The 22,289-nt window shown below is 37.8% G+C and overlaps 1 protein-coding gene across 6 annotated transcripts in view; it reads left to right on the top strand.

Moving 5' to 3' along the window:
* GK (glycerol kinase) overlaps window positions 1-13,802 on the top strand; it is a 71,409-nt gene extending 57,607 nt beyond the window's left edge. For 5 of the 6 annotated variants that reach the window (XM_040633238.1, XM_040633224.1, XM_040633232.1 and 2 more), the window contains 8 exons: window positions 2,265-2,343; window positions 3,147-3,243; window positions 3,760-3,844; window positions 4,384-4,504; window positions 4,615-4,758; window positions 6,821-6,901; window positions 10,728-10,814; window positions 12,661-13,802. In XM_040633238.1, coding sequence (XP_040489172.1) covers window positions 2,265-2,343; window positions 3,147-3,243; window positions 3,760-3,844; window positions 4,384-4,504; window positions 4,615-4,758; window positions 6,821-6,901; window positions 10,728-10,814; window positions 12,661-12,671 — 705 coding nt within the window. In that variant the 3' untranslated portion in view covers window positions 12,672-13,802. The remainder of the gene's footprint in view (window positions 1-2,264; window positions 2,344-3,146; window positions 3,244-3,759; window positions 3,845-4,383; window positions 4,505-4,614; window positions 4,759-6,820; window positions 6,902-10,727; window positions 10,815-12,660) is intronic. The other variant, XM_040633246.1, reaches the window with a different exon arrangement.
* Window positions 13,803-22,289: the final 8,487 nt, after the last annotated feature.

Genomic DNA, 22,289 nt, shown 5'->3' with positions numbered 1-22,289 from the left:
TGGCTAACATTATATTTCTACTGAACAGTGCTGGTCTAGAAAATCTTACACATTTACTTGTTTTTAGCAGCTACCATCTCTGAATTGTTTGCTTCGAAAGGAAATTTGAGAGTAAAATTCTAAAGTCTTTAGGTTTCCTTGATGGTTCCACTAAGTACCTAAATATATAACATATCAAAGTTAGGAAGTGTATTGAAAACTTCTCCAGAAAGAGACAGTGGGTTAGAGTCTCTTCAAGGTATTTGTTGAATTGGTTTTTTCCCATTTAAAGCCTGGTGAAAATTTGCCTAGCGAGGGGCGCCTGGGTGGCTCAGTCGTTAAGCGTCTGCCTTCAGCTCAGGTCATGATCCCAGAGTCCTGGGATCAAGCCCTGCATTGGGCTCCCTGCTCGGCACGAAGTCTGCTTCTCCCTCTCCCACTCCCTCTGCTTGTGTTCCCTCTCTCACTGTCTCTCTCTGTCAAATAAATAAATAAAATCTTTAAAAAAAAAAAAATTTGCCCAGCGATGTCAGATCTCTTCCTCAGTAATTTTTTATAGCTAAAAAGAGAATAGCTATATTCTATATAGATATAAAGAGAATAATTGTGGTAGTCTGTAGCTTTGCAGTAACATATAGTGACTTGTTCTCATAGAAGCTGTGAATGGTAGAGTGAATCATCATATTCCACGTCCAGTTTGTTTATATCCTGGAAATTGACAGCAAGAAGGGGTCACCATTTGTAATTCAGTTAATTGAATTAGAGGCAGGGAGGTAGGCAACACATAAAAAAACCATTCTGCTTTCTGCAATTAATATCACCCGATGTTTTTGTTTGGGGTGACTCTGTGGAAGTAATTATTACATTAATAATCTATATGAATAAAACATCAGAACCAAAAAACTTTTTTTGAAATTCCTGATGGTTTGTGCTGGTACTTCCCCCCCCCCAGGATCTTTTTATAATAGCTTTATTGAGCTATAATTCACATATCGCATGATTCGCCCTTTGAAAGTATACAGTTCAGTGGTTTTCAGTATACACAGGGTCAGGCAACCATCACCACAGTCAAACATTAGAACATTTTCATCACCCCAAAGAATAACCACGCCACCCCAACCCTAAGCAACCAGTCGTCTACTTTTTGTCTCTATGGATATGCTTACTGTGGACATTTCCTATAAATGGAATCGTGCACGTTACGGTCTTTTGTGACTGGCTCCTTTCACTTAGCATAATATTTTCAAGGTTCACGTTATAGCAGAACTTCCTTCCTTCTTGTGACCAAATAATATTCCCTTGTGTGGATATACTGTATTTATTTGTCCATTCATCAGTCAGTGGAATTTGGATATACTTTTTTAACACATAAAAAATTCATGAAACTAATATTTACATTCAGTAATAACCTTCCCCTCCATGCTCATATCAAGCCTCACAGTAGTTTAAGGTGATAGTCACCGCCGTTTTATAGGTCATGAGACGGAGGTCACTAAGCCTAACTAATCAGCCTAAGATCACACAGCAGTTAAGAACTAGAACTTGGGGGGCGCCTGGGTGGCACAGTCGTTAAGCGTCTGCCTTCGGCCCAGGGCGTGATCCCAGCGCTATGGGATCGAGCCCCACATCAGGCTCCTCCGCTATGAGCCTGCTTCTTCCTCTCCCACTCCCCCTGCTTGTGTTCCCTCTCTCGCTGGCTGTCTCTATCTCTGTCAAATAAATAAAATCTTAAAAAAAAAAAAAAAAACTAGAACTTGGACTCAACGCCTGATCATCCGACTCCAAAGTGTGTGTTTTTCTTCCTTATTGCCACAGCTTCCTCCCCCGCCTCCCCATCCCTTGGTGATTTTGTTGAGTAATTTGTAGTTAGCTTCTTCGCTAACTTTTTTGTTGCTGTTGCTTGATTTAATATACTGTTAGATACAGGAAATGGTTTTGAAAAAAACCTTTAATGTGGCCTCTCCTGATAACTCGGTGGATAAGGCGGGAATGCTTTCTGGGCGATAATCTACCTCATGGTTCGGTCCAGTCCATAGAACAACAGATTATACAGGCCCGGGGTGTGCTGGAGGGCTCACTTCTTGGCCTGACTCATGAGAAAACTTCTCTAAAGACTTATATAAAACTATGTTTGTATTAGACCTCCTTTATGATATTTGTTAAAGCCCCAAAGTTGGCATTTTAAAATTGTATCCATCTTGGAGTGTCATACCTTGAGAAATGCTCAATAAAATCTTTTTATAGTGATAACGTATATTCCCTCTGGGCTTCCTTTTCTTTCGTAGGGTTCTGTAGCTATAGCTGGTGCTGTTATTCGCTGGCTAAGAGACAATCTTGGAATTATAAAAACCTCAGAGGAAATTGGTGAGTATGTTCTAACAAAGCATTAGAATCTAAAGAATGAAAATTTTTAATATTTTACCTTTGCAGTCTGTTAATACTTGTACTTTGAGCCATATGTGACATTAAATGGTATGGATTCCTCTTATGAGTTGGATTTATACATAAAAGACTATTTTGTGAACATTTGTAAAACAACAAATTGACATCATTAGTGGTGGCTATTAACAAACTGGCAAGGGAGGGCGTAAAAATGACCCAAGCATAAAATGGAAGAGCAAAGATGGCCAGAAAATCTGCAAGTAAAGTAGTCCAGTTACATTTGTCTGATGATGAGAAAGAACTTTAACTCTTAGATTGGAGTGAGCATTCAAACCCCAGTGCCTATCATTTAACTATTACTATGGCTATTTTCAGTGCGGATGGTTGTTTTTGAACTCATCTAGGCCCCCTTTCCTCTACTTGTTTACTTCAGCCTGAAGGTGAGACAATTGGAAACACATTTCTTACTGGGGCCACGCTGAAGGCTACTTTTTCATCTCGTAGTCAATGACCTTAGAAATAGTGGAAATGAGTTAAAATATCTTAACGAAACCTATCCAGTTCCTTTACATCTTGGCCTGGGTCACATTGTAGTGGGAGGTGTTCCATGTGGGGCAGTCTGTTTCTGTCGCTCCTAGCTTACATCTTTAAGTAGGAACGTTTGCTCTACTAGTGAGTGAGAAATCAAAAGCCGTGTCCTAATTTTTTATACAGATATATTTATTGACTAAAGTAATAGAATATTTTAGAGTGATTTTTGTTTCTCTCTCTTTTTTTAATATTAGAAAAACTTGCTAAAGAAGTAGGTACTTCTTATGGCTGCTATTTCGTCCCCGCGTTTTCAGGGTTATACGCACCTTACTGGGAGCCCAGTGCGAGAGGGTAAGAAGTCAATATGAGGTATGCTTTTACGGGGCTTGATTTATGTACTAAATGAGCTAGTAACTTATGAGTTACTAGTTTCCTATCCATTTTCAAATGATTTTAAAGTGTTGAGGAAACCTTTTCTGTTAGGAGAGTACTCATTTCAGAACCTTTAAATGGCAAGAAATTATAAATTATCTGACAGTAAGCCCGCCACATCCGTGTTGGTGTTATGCTCTTTTATCTCAAGGCATCTGCCATTTACGTACCCAGGGGACATCGTCTAGGTGAATTCTGATTTGGTGTTGCCTGATTGTCATCTGTTCACTTGGATTCGGGACTTTTTCCTATGTGGATGCGGATCGTGGACCATAAGGACTTTCCAAGCTGTTCAGTGAATGTCCAGTTTTTTAATGTGCATTTTTCCCCTGATCCTCTCCATCTACTAAAGTCAGCCTTTTCACATTCACAGCATTTCAGATTGATGACTCGTGTACTCCACTCTAATCTGAAAAATCTTCCTGTGTGTTTTAGGATCATCTGTGGGCTCACTCAGTTCACCAATAAATGCCATATTGCTTTTGCTGCATTAGAAGCTGTTTGTTTCCAAACCCGGGAGGTAATAATAATGGCTTTTTTTCCTTGTACTTCATCCACTTTTATCACTTTCAAACAAATGATGTATTAATGCTGAAAATTTATTAAATACTTCATTATTAAATACCTCATCAAAAATTAAGCCTGCCTAAGCTCTCTTCTAATAAACACAAGTTTCTCCTCTTTTTCTTAGCTGTCATTACGTTCTGAGTTCCTGTCATCTGCCAGGCACTGGGTGTTTTACAGTTAGGGGGATGTTGAGTAGAGCATGTTAGGTGAAGGAAATAAATAGCACAAACACAGGCATCAAGGCAGGAAACCAGCGTGCAAAATTGGGGTGTTTGGCATGGCTGGCTCTATGGGTGCGGGCAGAAGGGTAGTGAGACGAAAGGTTGGCGTGACTGCATGAAGGAAGGCTTGGAAGATGAGAATAAGAAATTTGAATTCGATTCTGTAGGCTTTGGGAAGCTCCTGAGGGTGTTTGAGTAGAAGACTGCCATTTTCAGAGATGTCACTATGGAATAGTAGTTGAATTACGTTCATTGCGTTGGTTTATTTAAGATTTTGGATGCCATGAACCGCGACTGTGGAATTCCACTCAGTCATTTGCAGGTAGATGGAGGAATGACCAACAACAAAATTCTTATGCAGCTGCAAGCAGACATTCTGTATATCCCAGTAGGTCAGTAAGCCTTCATTCCTTTACCTTTCGAGAGTAATATTTCTTAGGGAAGAACTGGTATTTTAGGCATATGTAACTGCAAAGATGTTGATGTCGCCATCTTCCCTCAGTGAAGCCCTCGATGCCCGAAACAACTGCCCTGGGAGCTGCCATGGCAGCAGGGGCTGCAGAAGGAGTTGGCGTTTGGAGTCTCGAACCCGAGGATCTATCAGCAGTCACAATGGAGCGGTTTGAACCCCAGATCAATGCTGAGGGTATGTTTAAAAAATGAAAATTTAGGGGCATCCGGCTGACTCAGTTGGTAGAGCACACGCGACTCTTGATCTTGCGATCGTGGGTTCCAGTGCCACGTTGGGTATAGAGATTACTTAAAATAGTTTTTAAAATGTAAATTTAGTGGTATACCATGGAAAGGAGAGAGAGTTTGCTTTTCTGTTTATTCTTAAGTTCAGAAACCAAGTAAAATAGCAAATGCTACGATGTTAGATTGGCTACTAAGCATATTGGGGTACACTGAGTATGAATGGGGGTAAAAGTTCCTTATTATAAAAAAAAAACTTTCAAAATCACTTTTTTTGCCATTCACTTCTGTTTACAGTCCTTTTCATGCCGAAGGATAACACTGCTTCTAGCTTGCTAACATAGCCTTTTTTAAAAAGTAAGCAGGGAGATAGATCAGCCATGGAGCTGACCATCTTTGGTGCCCGTGGCCCAGTTTCAGGACATGATTAGCTGGCCTAAGGGACATCCTGATAATTTATAAGCCCAGCAGAGCTAGCCTGACAAAAGCAGCAACAGTGTAAATAAACAAGCCTCAGATACTTGATTCACTATCCTAACGAGCTAAGCTAAGCCACAAGCTCTGATCGACACCTTCTTAAAATACAGTAGTGCATCGATTAAATTGAAATAAATGTGAGTACAGAAATAAGGCTTTAAATATATCGAATTTGATTTTATAACTTTTTAAAAACCTATGTATAAAATCATATCAAAGTAGATTTTGCACTACTGGGAAATAAGCTTTCAAATGCATTTCTCTTTAATTTTCTGGAAGACTAAGCCAGCACTTCTTAATTTTATTCCTTCCCACATACAAGAAAATGAATTGTGACACTAGTAATTTTATAGTCAGACAGTATACCATGTAACTTGATGTAGAAATGTGTTTCAAAATCTGATATGCTACCTATAATTTTTACTTTTTAATATTGGATTAAATGGGAGCTCAAAAAATATTCTACTTCTGAAAAAATCAATTTTTTAATAAATAACGTTCAGAGTGAGTATATGGTCTCCAGATGCTAATCCCACTCTTAAAACAAAGAAGTTTTGAGCAAAGGTTTTCCTGTTTTCTGAGGACAGCCTTCTTTGCCATTTTTTAAGGCCTTAGCCCAGAGCTGGTCAGTTATGTCAGCTGTCCTTCCCTTCAGCAGCTCCACTCGTTCATTCTCCCCCAAACTTGTAGAGCCGAGTACAGGCCAGAAATTGTCCTGATGTGGGGATGTAGAGATGAAAAAGACAAAGTCCTTACCCTTCAGGAGACTCATGTATGTTGGGAGAGGCAGGCAAAGCCATGACAGTTCGCTGTGGTGGCTGATATTCTGAGATGTGTGGGAAGTGCTGTGGGAAGACGGTGGAGGGACATAAGTGGGACCCTGGAAAGCTTTCTGAAGCGAGTGATGCTTGAGCAGTGTCGCCCAGGTGTCACGGGCTTCAGGTGTTGTGGAAAGGCTGGGAGGCCTGACAGGGATGCCTTCCCGCATGCCTCCCCGTATAACTAGGAGGAGTGTGTGTGGGTAGACACACCAACGGTGCCCATTTCTGTTTAGTCCTCTTACTGTGCATTTCCATTGTAAAAAAAAATCCTGCCTCACAGGAGTGCAGTTTGAATCCTGTGAGAAATCAATACTTGTTAAATCCTTTGGCTAGACCGACTAATAATTCTCTTTCTAGTCTTTCCACATTACAGTATACCCCTTCTGTGTATATCAAGCTTCCCCCGCTTCCTCCCCACAAGGAAGAGAGAACAGATCCAATGGGAATCCCTCTCTAATTCATCACCACTTGTGTGGGAATGGCCTGGTCTTCACAGGTAGCCTGGCTCCCAGTCTCCCTTCACCCCGCACACCATGCTGAATTTCCCCTCCGCCTTCCAGCAGGTATCTCTCCCAGATCCGAGTTCTGGTAAAGCCCCATGCCAGTTGAATACATGTCACAATTTGTTGAAAATGCTGAGTGAACATAAGTATGGTGCTTAGACTATCTCCGTAAACTACTTTTCAGATGTGTGTTTTTCCTACCTTCTATTTCTAGAAAGTGAAATTCGTTACTCTACATGGAAGAAAGCCGTGATGAAGTCAGTGGGTTGGGTTACAACTCAGTCTTCAGAAAGTGGTAAAAATGTTTTTATTATTCTTGCCGCTTTGCCTTAGTATGTTAAATAACTTATTTAAGTATCTAACCATTTACAGTTAGCAAGGCTGCTCTGAAGAAAAGCATTATCATGTGTCCAGAGTTGCTAACATTTTGAAAACACTTTAAAGTTCTAAACATTAAATGTAAATTATCAGATAGATATATACTTAATTCTATCCTGCCCTCTCTTTTCCTTATTAGTTTTTTCCTGGTACTTCAGTGGGTAACTGAGCTTTCTAAAAGTAAAACTATTTCTTTCTTCTCAATGAAAAAGAAAATCAACTAGAGTCTTCCTTTTCTTTATTTTTTTTTTTCACTTAAGTGTCTTCTTTTACCTTTTTGGGAGGCTGTCTTCATGGCCTGAACCAACCAAAACTTACGTTAATTTCAGAATATATTTTTCTACTTCCTAGGCTGATTCCAAGTTCTTAGTGAATGTACATTATGAGAACTCATTGGAATCAGAGAGGAAGAAATGTACCAAATAGTAAATTAGAAGTGTCATAATAGATTGGGAAATGCTTTTGGCAGAAAATAGAAAACTAGTTTTTTCAATCACTTAAGTAGGAAGGTATTGAGCTTAAGTAAACCATTCAGTCGTAGACAGCCTGAAGCTGCCTTTACTATGCACTTGATAATTAAACAGACTTAAACATGCCTAAAATGCCATAATATTTTAATTAGCTAAATGAAGATTTAGAACATAATAAATAGAATAATCTCCAATAATATATTGAAGCATAAACTTTAATGGAGAAGAGTTTTTAAATGAAATATTACCTGCCTTCCAACCCAAAAGTGAATATAGAATTACTTTTACTGTATCTGGCTTTTAGGAGACACTTCTGGAACTATCCATTACCGCAGATCACTGATGTGTATTTTCAGTCCTGGATGTTCCCTACCTGAAGCTTTTTTTCCTCCTAAATAAGCTTAATATCGTTTCTCTTTAAAACTTTTGTTCTGAGATTCAGTTTCCTTTCCACAATGGTGGCAAAGCTTTTCTTACTAAGACCTTTTGGGATTTTGAGACCCTTTATAACAAAACTTCTCAATCGTAAGTGTTTTCTTAGTCCGGTGCTAGTTGCTGTGCGCGATACAACATGGACCCTGATTTATGTTCTAATTGCCCTTAATCATTGGCTGATGAGAAGTCGAGTCCTATGATTTCGTTGACTTGTTGGATTTTTTTAAATGGCACCCTCATCCCTTTGTCCCTCCCTGCACCACAGTGCCACACACACACAAACACACACACACACATACACACACACACACACGCACTTCTTACTAGCTAGCAGTTGAAGATCAATTTTAATTGCAAAATCCCCACAATAACCAATGGATCATTTTCACTTTGTTTGCATACCTTACTGTCAGTGAATTTAAAACATAAGAAAATGTTGATGCAAGAAAATTGCATGATTTCTTTAGTTTCTGCTATTGAAAGTTTTAGATTTTTCACATTTTGTTTTTGTTTCAGACTGCAGTACATTTTTTAGATTTATGAAACACACTCTAATGTATAATATTGAGTCTCTAAGCTGTGTAATAAACTCAGAATTATATTCAATTAGTGACATGCTAATTGTATTTCTTTAAGTAGTGTAAACTATATATAACTATATATCAATAAGCTATATAATAGTAGCAGTACAGATAGAATCCTATTTTGATAATCTTGAAAGGGTATTAAAATTGCTACCTGGTCTTTCATGCTCTTTAAATTGCTTTAATTTATGGGGAAATATTATGTTAGCTTAATTTCCAAAGCGTTTTGCCACTTTTGAAGCAGTCATATTCATTTTCTTATTTCTAACTCTATTTGAATATACTGTAAACAATTTTTAATATACATTTTGACATGTGTTTAAAATGTTGTAGAAGTGATTGGGGATTTGATACTTTTTAGAGAGATCTTATCATAAATGATAAGCTTGGCTTTGTACTCCAAACACACCAAAACAACATTTGGAAAACAGGTCAAATTGGTTTAAAATGTACAGCTATCAAATAACAAATAAGTGTGTGTCTGTGCATGTGACCAAAAGGGATATGTTTTCATTAAATAAATGCTACCTGTTGGCTAACTGAACATAATAAAAAAAATAAAATAAAAAGAAATTTAGAAATAAATGCCACCTAAATTGGTAAGGACTTGTGAATGCAGATAGTCCTTGGGGTTCTCTTTGCAAACTAGAATTCGCTGTAGCTGCATCAGGAAATTAGTGATTAGAACTTAGCTTAACTGAAAAAAAAAAAGGAACTTAGCATAACTGATGGCTTGCTCTAAAAGAACAAGAATATTGTTCCCTTTCCTAAAATCAAATTAAAATGTGGTCTCCACAAATATGGAAACAAAAGAAAACCTTGGTTTTATCTGAGAAATAACATAAGCAGTGGTAAAATGGAGAAAAATGGTTTATAGCCCTCTTTTAATCTATCTTCTAAGGGAAAGAAGTATATAGTGAAGGGAAAAAAACAATCCTCTCCCAAAAAGACAAATAAATGACTATCGTCATTTTATTATATCAAAAACTATGCCCATAGCAAATCTTTAGCTAGCTGCATTTCACTGAAGCCCTTTCATCCAGTGGTTGTATATTCTTAAAACTTGAAGGTTAAGTTTGAATATGCTTCTTTTTTAAAGAGCATTAAATAATATAGATACATAATTTTTAAATTCAAGCAAAGCATATGTGTATAAAGAATATTCTTTAAAGGAAGGGATTTTGACAGAAGTTAGGTTAGAAAATACCAACACAACCATATTCTCAGGCAATTTTTTAAAAATGTGGATTCACAGGGCACCTGGCTGGCTTAATGGGTAGAACTTGCGACTCTTGATCTTGGGGTCATGAGTTTGAACCCCATGTTGGGTATCTAGTTTACATACATACATACATACGTACATACATACATAGAATTTAAAAAATTTGGGGCTGCCTGGGTGGCTCAGTTGGTTAAGCATCTGACTTTGGCTCAGGTCTTGATCTTGGGCCCTGGAATGGAGCCCTGCATGGGGCTCCATGCTCAGCGGGGAGTCTGCTTCTCCCTCTCCCTCTGCCCTTCCCACTGCTCATGCTCTGTCTCTGAAATAAATAAATAAAATCTTTCTAAAAATACATGGATTCATACGATTTCGTTTTTAAGATTTTATTTTTAAGTAATCTCTGCACTCAACATGGGGCTTGAACTCACAACCCCGAGATCAAGAGTCCCACACTCCACAGATTGAGCCAGTCAGGTGCCCCTTTACGATTTAGTTTTTTAAATTACAGTAATATTAATTGTGAGGTGCATTTCCTTACGTAGCAAATTCTGTTTAAAAAAGAAAACAAAACCAATATTGTAGCAAAAATAGGGTTTGAAGTTCATTTCCAGTAGACCAGCGTAACTCTTCTCTGATAGCTAAAGGATCTCTAATTTGAATCTTGGGGGAATTGGATTGCTCATTTAGTATATTTGGGGTAAGAATCAAAAAAGCTAAAATCAATCAGCCTCCCAAAAAGTTCTCCATCAACTCTCTTCAGCTTTGCCAGTAGAAGGCTTATGTGGGTTCGTATATGTATTATGTTCTTGGCTACCTGTGGCATGCTATCCGTATTGTTTGTTAACTGTCATAAGCCTTCAATATTGATTATATTTTTGATTTGAAGTAATAACTCTGCTAGCTTTTATGAATATACTATTTTTATAACTTATTTTGTTTTGCTGTCATGTGATTCTTAACACAAATATTGTAATTATGTGTCTCTCTTTTGGTTTGCTTGACTGGAATTCCCTTCTACTTGGATGACCACAGGTGACCCTAGTATCTTCTGTAGTCTACCCTTGGGCTTTTTTATAGTGAGTAGCATGGTAATGTTAATCGGAGCAAGGTACATCTCAGGTCAGTTACTCTTTAAATTAGACAATTTTATTAGTTAGCGCTAATGTATTTGTGTATAACTTGGCAGAAAATGTTTAGTGTTTTTCATTCTTCCTGTGCTGAGGAACCTGGAAAATCCATGAAAGGTCTGATTTGTTAGACCAATTAATCTTTCGGGGCAGTCAGAATTGAGGACTGTGGCTCTGCTTAATTCTTTTATTGTTAGTAGATGGCAGTTTCTTTGAGGGGCTACCTTCTGCTGTCAGCTGCGGCCGGAAGCAGAAGTGAAAGTACCGCTGTGAGAGCTTACATGAAAGGACTTTCAGAGTGACAGATGAACGTAAAAGTATGATTTTTGACACTAATTAAATTGGCTTTCAAACATACGTAAGAAAACTTGCTCTGCAAGTCTAAATATTTCAGTTCTGCTAAGAGTTTCCACCAGAGTATGTTAGCAGAGTCTCTGGAAAACTCTAAAATTGGGCAACATGTATAGTTGCTTTTATTTTAGTTAAAAGAATATATTTTGTGAGATGAAGTTTTAAAAACTATTGCTAAAATAATTGGAGTCAAAATTAAAACAAATTATTTGTTGCACATTAACTTTTGCATATTCTTAGAAAAATAAAACTGCTAAGCATGTTATGAAGTACGTTGCCTAACCTGTGATCATTTAAACGTAATAATCGTTTTGGGGAGCTATTCCTGATGATAGCTCGATTTTTCTTTCAACTGAGGCTTAAGGGCTTATGTGGCAAAGACTTAATCCATGTTACCAAGAAAGTGAAATGTTTTTTAAATCTTCATAATTAGGGAAAGGGTTGAATTATTTCTCTTAATTAAGTAGATGTTGACCTGGGTTTAACATGTAAAATGGAAACTTCGTTGATACGGAGGGAACATCTGATTGTAGACATCGGACAAGCCTTAACTCAGCTTGACGTCATTACTGTAAAGCTATATATAAGGGTGGAATGAAAATTATTTACCAGAGCAGAACATTAGATTATCTTTTAATGATAAAATATGAGTTACTGGCATGAGCACTGAAAACTAGACTACCATTTTCAGTATCCTTCATATTTGGGATAAGGTTATTCAAATCTGCTTTCATAAAAACAATACCTTACGTTGGTACTAGTGCTTTCTACCTTCTGAAGGGCTTCTGTATACATAAGTCTATACAGAATTCACAGATGTCTGTTTTCTTTCTGCTTCTTGCAAAAGTTTGTTGGAAAAGTCCAAATACCGTACTTTTCCAAAACATCCAAAATGGATATCCAAAAATATTTTCCAAATATTGTGATAATCCAAAAATAAGTGATTTAGGTTTATAAAGAAACTTATGAGTTGTTTTAAGAAAAGTTCTATCATTTTTTTTATTATCCTGGGTTTTTTTGGCTGCATAATGATGGTTTGGAAAGGGGGTAAAAATATTGCAACTGAATGTTTTCATTGATTTTTTTTTCTCTTGTTTCCCCCTTGGTACCATGAAGGGTGAAGAGGCCTACTCTCTATCAAAATTGAGACATATAGCTTATCTCTAAGCTAAAGGATACATTATTTGTCTAAATTCCTGGGCTTCCAAATGGATATGGTTACTATCTTTAGGTTCTCTCTCTTGGTAACATATGCTGAGATTTGAGAACGGTGGGAATAGCTTGCCTTGGTAAAGAAGTAGCAATAGTGTTAATATTTGCTAATTTTGGAATTGGCCTAGTTATATTTGTTGCATTTTAACTGTGAGGCAGTATTTAGAAATCATGTGGAATGTGTAGCTCAGATGATTGAATAGTCTTCGTTGCCTTAGCTCCTAAGTCGCATGTATGTTGTTATTGATATATGTGGTTTTTGTCCCCCATTTTAGGTATCCCGTAAATGATACCAACTCATGGATTCCAAAGATGCCAGCTCTTTGCCTAATGAGAGAATCCAGCAATTATCTCTTAATGTGATGACACTATTCATAGACTCTGATTTTATTTATAAGCCACTTGCTGCATGACCCTCCAAGTAGACCTGTGGCTTGAAATAAAGAAAATGCAGCAGAAAGAATTCTATAGAAACATTTGGTGTGTTTTTTAACATCAAGAGTTAAGATTGGACCAGCCACCTTGGGGGCTGACCCCTCCTTTGCCATCGCGTCCTGCCCCATTCCCTCTGAGATCTAGGAAGATTTCAGGTCCTTCATTGGAATCTTTCATCAAACACTCAAATGCTGATGACCTAGGATTTGATTCTCTGCACTACACACACATGACTAAGGGGTGATTACTAACCAGCTAAAACTGAGTGGCTTTTTGTTTTGTTTCTTTTTAACAGACCCTAAAAGTCCTCTTTTCTACGTATTAAAGAGACCACAATATCTTCCCTGAATGTTTAAATGGACACCTCTACTAAATTCTTAAAACGGAAATTTAGTACTCTCATAGCTTAGATATTTTCCAGAAAGGTATTTGCCAAAACTGAAGTTCTTCAGACATTTTACATGACCTCGCTAATGTCACTGAATTGCTGTCTGGGTCTTCTAGGGAAGGACACTTTTCCCTTTCTTTTTTCATCTCTCCTTTTTATATTTTTCACTTTGTATGTATAACATACATGCCTATATATATTTTATATACTGAGGGCAGCCCATTTATAAATTAAGAGTACATTTTACATGATCTCACTAATTACACTGAATTTCTGTCTGGATCTTTCCGGGAAGAACACTTTTTCTTTTCATCTCTCCTTTTTATATTTCTTACTTTGTATGTATAACATACATGCCTATATATTTTATATACAGAGGGTAGCCCATTTATAAATTCAGAGCACATTGTATTCAGTACGTTATAATGGGGCTGGTCTTAAGTGGACCACTATGTGTATAAATATTTTGGGGAAAACACTGTATACATTTTTGGGCAACGGTTATGCATATTTACAAGGAGATACTTTTTCTTAAAGAGCCAGCATTTAAAGTTTAAGTATATGTTCTATGTCAATAAATGAAAATGTACTTTATTGTGACTTCAACTATATTTCGTATACCTTACCTTTTTATTTAATTGTTTTAGCTGGATATATGTCTTTAAAAAAGGAAAAAGGCAAAACTGTGGAATTCTACGGTAAATATGTTTTCAAACAAACACTAGTCCATATAAAGTTATCTTCCTTTGACATAATTTGAGACATATTTGGGATTCTTTTGCGGGGATAGCAAAAAAGTGTAAACACATAAGTAGAAGAAAACCTTGGGAATAAAGCCAAGAATCTCTTTCTATCCATATATGTTATTAATTGCTGGTAAGTAAGTAGAATTTCTATTTGGGATCACAGAGAATTATCTCCACTTACTGTCCTAGTACAACTGAAGAAAGGTTTGCAATTAGAAATGGCTTCCAGTGAAACCAAGAATTTCTCAAAATATTTAGTATTACATGTTATAAAAAACCTACCTAATCTAGCATCTTATTGTCAGTTTTTTAAAATCTTAAAATTAATTTCTGTTTACTACAAATAAGAAAATACTGCCTCCTGATATTATCTTCAACCAGTGCTGAAAATGGGAAAATATTTATATATTAGTATGAAAGGTTTGGTTTTGTTTGGAATTAATAGTAGCTGGCATTTGCGGTTCTGATTGTGCTATTTCTAAATTATTCAATCTACTTGAGTTTTATTGATGCAGCTGCCACTTGAGTGACAAAAATATTATAGAAAGGTACTGTGAAATTATTACTTTGTGATGAGGGTACTTTTAAACATAATTATGTTTCTACAAAAGTCGGTTGAGTTCATTGTAAATAATTGTTAAATCACTGTTCAAATAATTTTAAGATTCCATTAATTTTCTATAAATTGCAATATTTATAAATGTTTGAAACTGTGCACATTGGTATTTAATGATAAATTGACTTAAAATAAATTGACCCCTCATTCTTACTTGCATTTCTCATTTATAGACCAGAACTTAAAATCAAAGTTAAATCCAGAAGGATGTTTCAGGAAACATAAAACTCCACCGTTAGCCCTTAATCAGGCACACTCTGAAGGACTGACCAAGAGCCTAGGAAGTAGTTTCTGAAATGATGAGCACCTTAATCATGCAAGTGGAAAGGATTACACTGTTCCATCTCAGCATCCAGAAAATACCTGGTGAGGTCAGAAATCACAGTCACTTAGGGGCTCTTGTGGCTAACCATGCCTTTCTGCCGGTTTCTTTCTCCTCCGTCTTGGTTGGCCGGTGGAGTCAAGTGTGCCATTGTTCTCTCAACCCGATAGCCAATACCCCAATCTTTTGTTCTTCAGTTAATCAGTAAAAGAAGTAAATGCACCTTTGCTTCTGTAACAATATCTTAGAATTTTTAGCGTTTCTTTTGAAGCGCCCAAACTCAATTCTTTGGTTTCTGAGTGTTTTGTATCATGTTGGGAATGAAGAATGATAGCTATTTATGAGAAACCAGCAAACAAAAGAGGTCATAGCACAGAAGTAACAGCATTGGTGGTAGAGTAGGTAGTGTTTAACTCATAGTGTCTACCTGATAGTAAATGGAAGTACAGACATGATTTTTTACAGCTTTAATGAAGTATAAAATTGATACACAGAAAACTGCACATATTTAATGTACACACTTTGAGGAGTCGGGACATAGGAGAACACCCATTATACCATCACCACAATCAAGGTAATAAACATATCCATCTCCTCCACACGTTTCCTTGTGTCCCTCTGCTTTCTCTGTGTGTGTGTGGTAAGGATGCTTAACATGAGATCTACCCTCTTAACACGTTTCAGTGCACAGTACTGCGGTGTTAACTATAGGCAGTACATTAGACAGCAGATCTCTTGAACTTATTCTTCTTGTATAACTAACTAAACCCGTTGAACAGCAACTCCCCATTTCCCCAACCCCTGGTAACCACCAATCTGCTCTCTGTGACCATGAGTTGGACATTTTTGTTTCCTTTTTAGATTCCACATATAAGTGAGATCATGTAGAATTTGTCTTCCCGTGTCTGGCTTATTTCACTTAGCATGATGTCTTCCAGGTCCAGTGATGTTGTTGCAGCTGGTGGGTTTCCTCCTTTATTGAGGCTAAATAATATTTCATTGTAAGTATATACCACATTTTTTTAATCCATTCATCTGTCAGTGGACATTTCGGTTGTATCCACATCTTGGATGTTGTGAATACTGCTGCAGTGAACATGGGAGTGTAGATATTTCTTTGAGATCCCGATTTCCATTCTTTAGTATAAATACCCAGAAGCAGGATTATTGAATCATATAGTAATTCTATTTTTACTTTTTTAAGGAATCTCCATACTGTTTTTTTAAAGATTTTTTTATTTATTATTTATTTGACAGAGAGAGAGCCAGTGAGAGAGGGAACACAAGCAGGGGGAGTGGGAGAGGAAGAGGCAGGCTCCCAGTGGAGGAGCCTGATGTGGGGCTCAATCCCAGGACTCCGGGATCACACCCTGAGCCAAAGGCAGACGCTTAACGACTGAGCCACCCAGGTGCCCCTCTCCATAATGTTTTCCATAGTGACGACACCGTTTTACATTCCTACCAACAGTCTACAGGGGTTCCACAAATTATTTTTTGACTAATTTTAGTAGCTTATTTTAATTAAAAGTATTTAAATAATGAAGTCTACTTGATCCTTTGTTTTTGCAACCTAACAACTTCTTTTTTTTCCTGACAACTTTCATAATGTCTCATAATAGTTAGAAAACCGAGTGACTTTCGGGGCACCCAGCTGGCTCAGTTGGCAGAGCGTGTAGCTCTTGATCTTGGGGTTATGAGTTTGAGCCCCACATTGGGCATAGAGCTTACTTTAAAAAAAAAAAAGAATAAGAATTACTGTTAAAAAAAAAACCTCTTTTTTTAAAGATTCTCTTTTTAAAGTGATCTCTGCACCCAGTGTGGGGCTCAAAGTCACAACCCTGAGATCAAGAGTCCCATACTTCACCAACCGAGCCAGCCGGGCGCCCTGAAAACTGACTTTTAAATCAACTTCATTGCTACTCGGCCTGTACTTTATAAAGGTACGTATCTTAATTCTGGTTTTATGATAAAACATTAGATGTGCTAAACACCATAGAGAAAAAACTCTTCAAAAGTATTTCCTGAAGTTTTCCTTAACGGCTCATTAAATTACATGTGGGGACTATAAAGATAAATATTCTGAGAAGCAGAAGGCAGGTTCAAAACAAGTTGTTCAAGGGGTGCCTAGCTGGTTCGGTTGGTGGAGTGTGCGACCCTTAATGTTAGGGTTGTGAGTTCGAGCCCACTTTGGGTATAAAAATTACTTAAAAATAAAATGTTTAAAAATAAAAAAACTGGTACAACCACATAACAGAAGATGTGTAGCTTTAGAAAAGAATGATACTATAGAAACATGGAAACCTAGCCAGGAAAAATGAAAGAGCAGGTGCAGAGGAGTGCATAAGTGTGCTCCCTTTCTATTTAAAAAAAAAAGAAACCCAGGATGTTTGCCTATGCTGTGAGGACACCTAAGGAGCTGTTAATAGTGTTTACTTAGTGGGACAGAAAGCAGTGATAATTGGGCATGTGGGAGACAAGGGTGAGAAAAACCTTTTCACTGTTTATATATATTCGAACTACATTAACTGTTAGTGTGTGTAATCTTGAACCGTGTTCTTAGCTGTTTATAAATCTAATTTAAGGGGCGCCTGATCTCAGCTCAGGTCTTGATCTCAGGGTGGTGAGTTTAGGCCCTGTGTTGGGCTCCACCTAAAAAAAAAATCTAATTTAAAATTTCTGAATTCAAATTCAGAGGTCATTGTGCACGAATGTTCATGGCAGCATTATTCCTAATAGCCCAAAAGAGGAAACAATCAAATGTCTGTTGATGAATGGACAGACGAAAGCTGGCATACCCATACAGTGGAATAATTCAGCTATAAAAATGAATAAAGCACTGATACATCCATTTTGAAACATGGAAGATGTTTCTTGAAAACTATACAAAGTGAAAAAAGATAGACACAAAGCCACATATTGTATGATTCCATTTATAGGAAAAGTCCAGAATAGGCAAATCCATAGAGGGAGAGATGGTTAGTAGTTGCCTGAGTCTGGGGAAGGGAGAAAGGGAAATGAGAAGTAACTGCTAATGGGTATGGGGTTTTTGGAGGGAGGGTGATGAAAATGTTCTGGATTTAGTGGTAATGGTTGTACAACTTTGTGAATATACTAAAAACCACTGAATTACACACTTTAAAGGGGTGCATTTATGGCACATGTAATATATCTCAATAAAATATATACTTTAAGAATTCAGATGTCTTAAGTCAGTTACCCACAGGCCAAAATCAGCCCGCAGGCTTGTTTAAAAGAACAACAACATTATTTTTAATTTGCATTAATGTAAAGTCAGCCTATGACCAGTCCCTGATGGCATGTGAGCTTGTAATCTCTGAAATGAGCCCACAGAAGGAAGGCTCCTTGAAAAAATGGATGTTAATAAATTTAACTCCTTTTTATTCCACTTTCATTAACTTTTTCAAGCATTTAATATTGGAAATAAGGGAAATGCTTTAGTCACTAATACATAAAAGATTATGATGAAACGAAAGATCTGGCCTTCTATTCACCTTTCCAGAGGTTTCCATGGTCTGTCCAATAGAATATACTCTATACTAATACTAAAGGTTGCATCTAACCTGCTTCCCCCAAAGCCTTGATGAATGAAGAGGCAATCTTCAGAAAGTGTTAACCGAAATCTATCACCACAATTACCAGTAACTTGATTTTTCTCTTAAGTGGAACCCTTTAACTGTGTCATTTCTTAAGGTTCTAAACAGTTTTCTTTAAAAAAAAAAAAAAGATTATTTGAGGGAGAAAGGGTGCAGAGGAGAGGGAGAGAGAGTCTTAAGCAGACTCCATACTGAGCGTAGAGCCCGACCTCATGGCCCTGAGATCACGACCTGAGCCAAAACTAAGTGTCAGACACCCAACTGATTGTGCTACCCACGAGCCCCAGGTTCTAAACAGTTTAATTTCGTATGTTCATTATCTTCTTTCTCCCCAAACTGTTTAAACCTTCAGCCCTTTGCTAATTTACCACATTTTTCTTTACTACAAACAATAAAGGAAGAAACAATAGGTTTCTTTAAATCTGCCTCTTCAGTTAATTGTAAATCTAATTCAAAGGACATTGAATATTTGCCAGTTCACAGTCCACATCACTGGATTCTCAGTTCAGGGAGCTCTTTTTTTTTTTTTTTTAACTAAACTCTACGCCCAAAGTGGGGCTCAAACTCATGACCCCCGAGATCAAGAGTCACATGCTCTATTGACTGAACCAGCCAGGTATCTCCCAGGGGGCTCTTTTTAAAATGACCATTTCTCGGGGTGCCTGGCTGACTCAGTTGATACAGCATGCAACTCTTGATCTCAAGGTCCCAAGTTGAGCCTAGTACTTGCTTTAAAAAAAAAAAAATGGAAACAGGGGCGCCAGGGTGGCTCAGTCGGTTAGGCATCTGCCTTCGGCTCAGGTGGTGATCCCGAGCTCCTGGGATCAAGTCCTGTGTCAGGCTCCCTGCTCAGTGGAGAGCCTGCTTCTCTCTCTCCCTCTGCCACTCCCCCTGCTTGTGCTCTCTCATGCATGCTCTCACACTCTCTCAAATAAATAAATAAAATCTTAAAAAAAAAAAGCGTTCCTGTGCTTTTTTTTTTTTTTGGACCAAATAGTTATTTTTGGAAATAATAATACTGCTTTTAGAAAAATTGGAAAAGTTTAGAAAGAAGAGTAGAAAATAATCCATAATCCTAAAATGATGTTTGTGGTTATTTTTATTTTTTTCCCAAACTTTAAAGGAATGTTTTCATAGATCTTGAATGTTCATAAACTTGATGTAAAAATGTTAACACAAAACAACATGTGACGTCATGTGTATGGACACATACAGGTGAACTAGAAGTATAAAATTTGCATAGGGATGATAAATACCAAGGTTTTGGGTTTTTTTTTAAAAGATTTTATTCATTTATTTGAGGGATGCCTGGGTGGCTCAGTCGGTTAAGCATCTGCCTTCGGCTCAGGTCATGATCCCACTGTCCTGGGATCGAGTCCCACGTCGGGCTCCCTGCTCAGCGGGGAGTCTGTCCCTCTGCCTGCCGCTCCTGCTGCTGTGCTCTCTCTCTCTCTAACTCTCTCTCTGGCAAATAAAAATCTTTACATATTTATTTATTTATTTAAGAGAGAGCATAAGCAGGGGGAGGAGCAGAGGAAGAGGGACAGCACCTCCATCCCAGGACCCCGGGATCATGACCTGAGCCAAAGGCAGACGCTGAACTGACTGAGCCAGCCAGGTGCCTAAATACCAAGTTTAGGATGGTGGTTAACTCTGGAAGGGAGATGATAGAATCAGAGAACCTGGAAAGTTGTGTTTCTTCAAAAAATTAAAAGAGCTAAAGCCAACATAGCAAAATCTAAAGATCTGACACTTCTGAGTGCTGAGTGCCCATGTATTTACTATCTTCTCTACTTTTCTGTATGTTGAAATATTTTTTATAGTTAATTGTATTATTATAGTTATATTGTATAGATATAGTTAATTGTATAGATATATACAATTATAGTTAATTGTATAGATAAGGCATATGGCTCTCCTAATTGTACATGCTTAAGGCCATCCCTCACTGTCCGTTAGTGTAATTTTCTTTATCCTGAAAGCCTTCCCAGTTAAAAGGGCTGAAGTCTTACTAATCTTCTGGCACAACTATTCCAAGCCTTTTTCTTCCCTCAGAGACAGGCACAAACCTACGCCAGGCCTGGACAGGGCCGCGGGTATAGTACACAGGGCTTTGTGTGCTCTGAAGCCTGTTGCTGCTTAATACTGCTTCCTAATTAACTTCCGTGAGTCTGGCTAATTGAACTGCACTTCCGGGGAACTGCATGGGCGTCCCAGAAACAAGGTTCGCCTTTCAAGACCAAGGAAAGAAAATCCCGTCTTCATAGGCATCCCCAGGTTCTTTGGTTGAGCCAAGCAACTGTTCAGCTCAAGCTAAAGATTTGTCCCCCACAACTGGAAGAACTGGTGAGGCTCCAAGTGTTAACATAGACTTCTTTCACCTGATCGTAGCAGACAGGATTTCAAATATAACGAGTTTTTACTGAGTTATATTTTAGACACCATAATGCCAACGTTAAGTGATTCCAACACCGGCAGAGGCTGAACGGTTTCTGCTGAAATGTTTCAAACATCCAGTCACAATTTACGAAGTCATGTGTACCATACAAGATTCCTTTATCTTTTACAAGTCCATCTACTCATAGTCAAATCTTTCGTCACGTTGCTAAAAGCCATGTAGAACAGGATCCAGGGACCTGGCTACCTCTTGGAAAAGCCGGTTTCTTGTTAGAAACAAAGTTGACCCCTAGGTGGCGCTGCTCTCCACAGTTAGGCTTTTCTGCCTTCTCCGGCATCTTTCCCATCGGCTGTAAGGTACTGCACAAGTTGCTGGGGGGTACTCATTGCTCATTGCTCGTAACCCTAGTTAAATAAAAGCATTGCAGTGACCACGGGAGATGTCCATGATGCCTTCATGCGAGGATCATAAAGACCAAAGGCTTAAGGGAAGCCATAAATCCATTTACACTTGCCTGCAGCTTTGATTTTCCTTCATTTTTTCAGGTCATCATGAAGTTACATTTATAATTCCCTTCACAATCTATACTTTAATATTTATCAATTATTCAAAAATTGGAATAGCTCTGGTAATTACACATTATATGTTTTCCTAAATTTATTCAAAAAGATCTTAGTTACAGCCTGTTTGCTTTAAAGGTATTTTAATTTTTTTTTTTAGATTATTTATTTTAGAGAGAGCCCAAGCTTGAGTGGGGGTGGGGGGCAGAGGGAGAGGAAGAGAGAATCTCAAGCAGACTCCTTGCTGAGCTTGGAGCCAACACGGGGCTCCATCTCAGGACCCGAAGATCATGACCTGAGCAGAAATCAAGAGCCAGGTGCCCCTGAAAGCTATTTTTAAACACATCCATTCATAACTGACTTTTGGGATGACATGGTAGATCAACCAATTCCCAAACAAAATGTGCCCCCTTTTCCCACACCTGTTTGGTTCTAGAAAATTGTAAAGAAATAATCTCATAACAGTCCGCAAACATGATCAAATCAAGACAAAATTTTGTAAATTATACCATATGTTGATATGATTATTGTCTCAATACCAAACAGATCTTTTTTAATTCTTATGGTTGTCATTAGCTTTTTACACATTGAGCTTTACAAAGCTCTAAAGAAAATATTCTTACTACAATCCATCAGCGTTTAGATCATATGTTCTAAACACCATAAGCACTTCAGCATCCAAATAAAATAAAACTTAACTAATTTAGAAAATGGTGAAAAACCTAATTTATAGAATATTTTGTAGGGGTGCCTGGGTGGCTTAGTTGGTTAAGCATCTGCCTTCGGCTCAGGTCATGATCCCAGGGTCCTGGGACTGAGTCCCGC

The sequence above is a fragment of the Ursus maritimus genome (genome assembly GCF_017311325.1).
Source record: "Ursus maritimus isolate PB19 chromosome X unlocalized genomic scaffold, ASM1731132v1 scaffold_X1, whole genome shotgun sequence".
Taxonomy (NCBI): Eukaryota; Metazoa; Chordata; class Mammalia; order Carnivora; family Ursidae; genus Ursus; species Ursus maritimus.
This window is presented reverse-complemented; position numbering and strand designations above follow the sequence as displayed.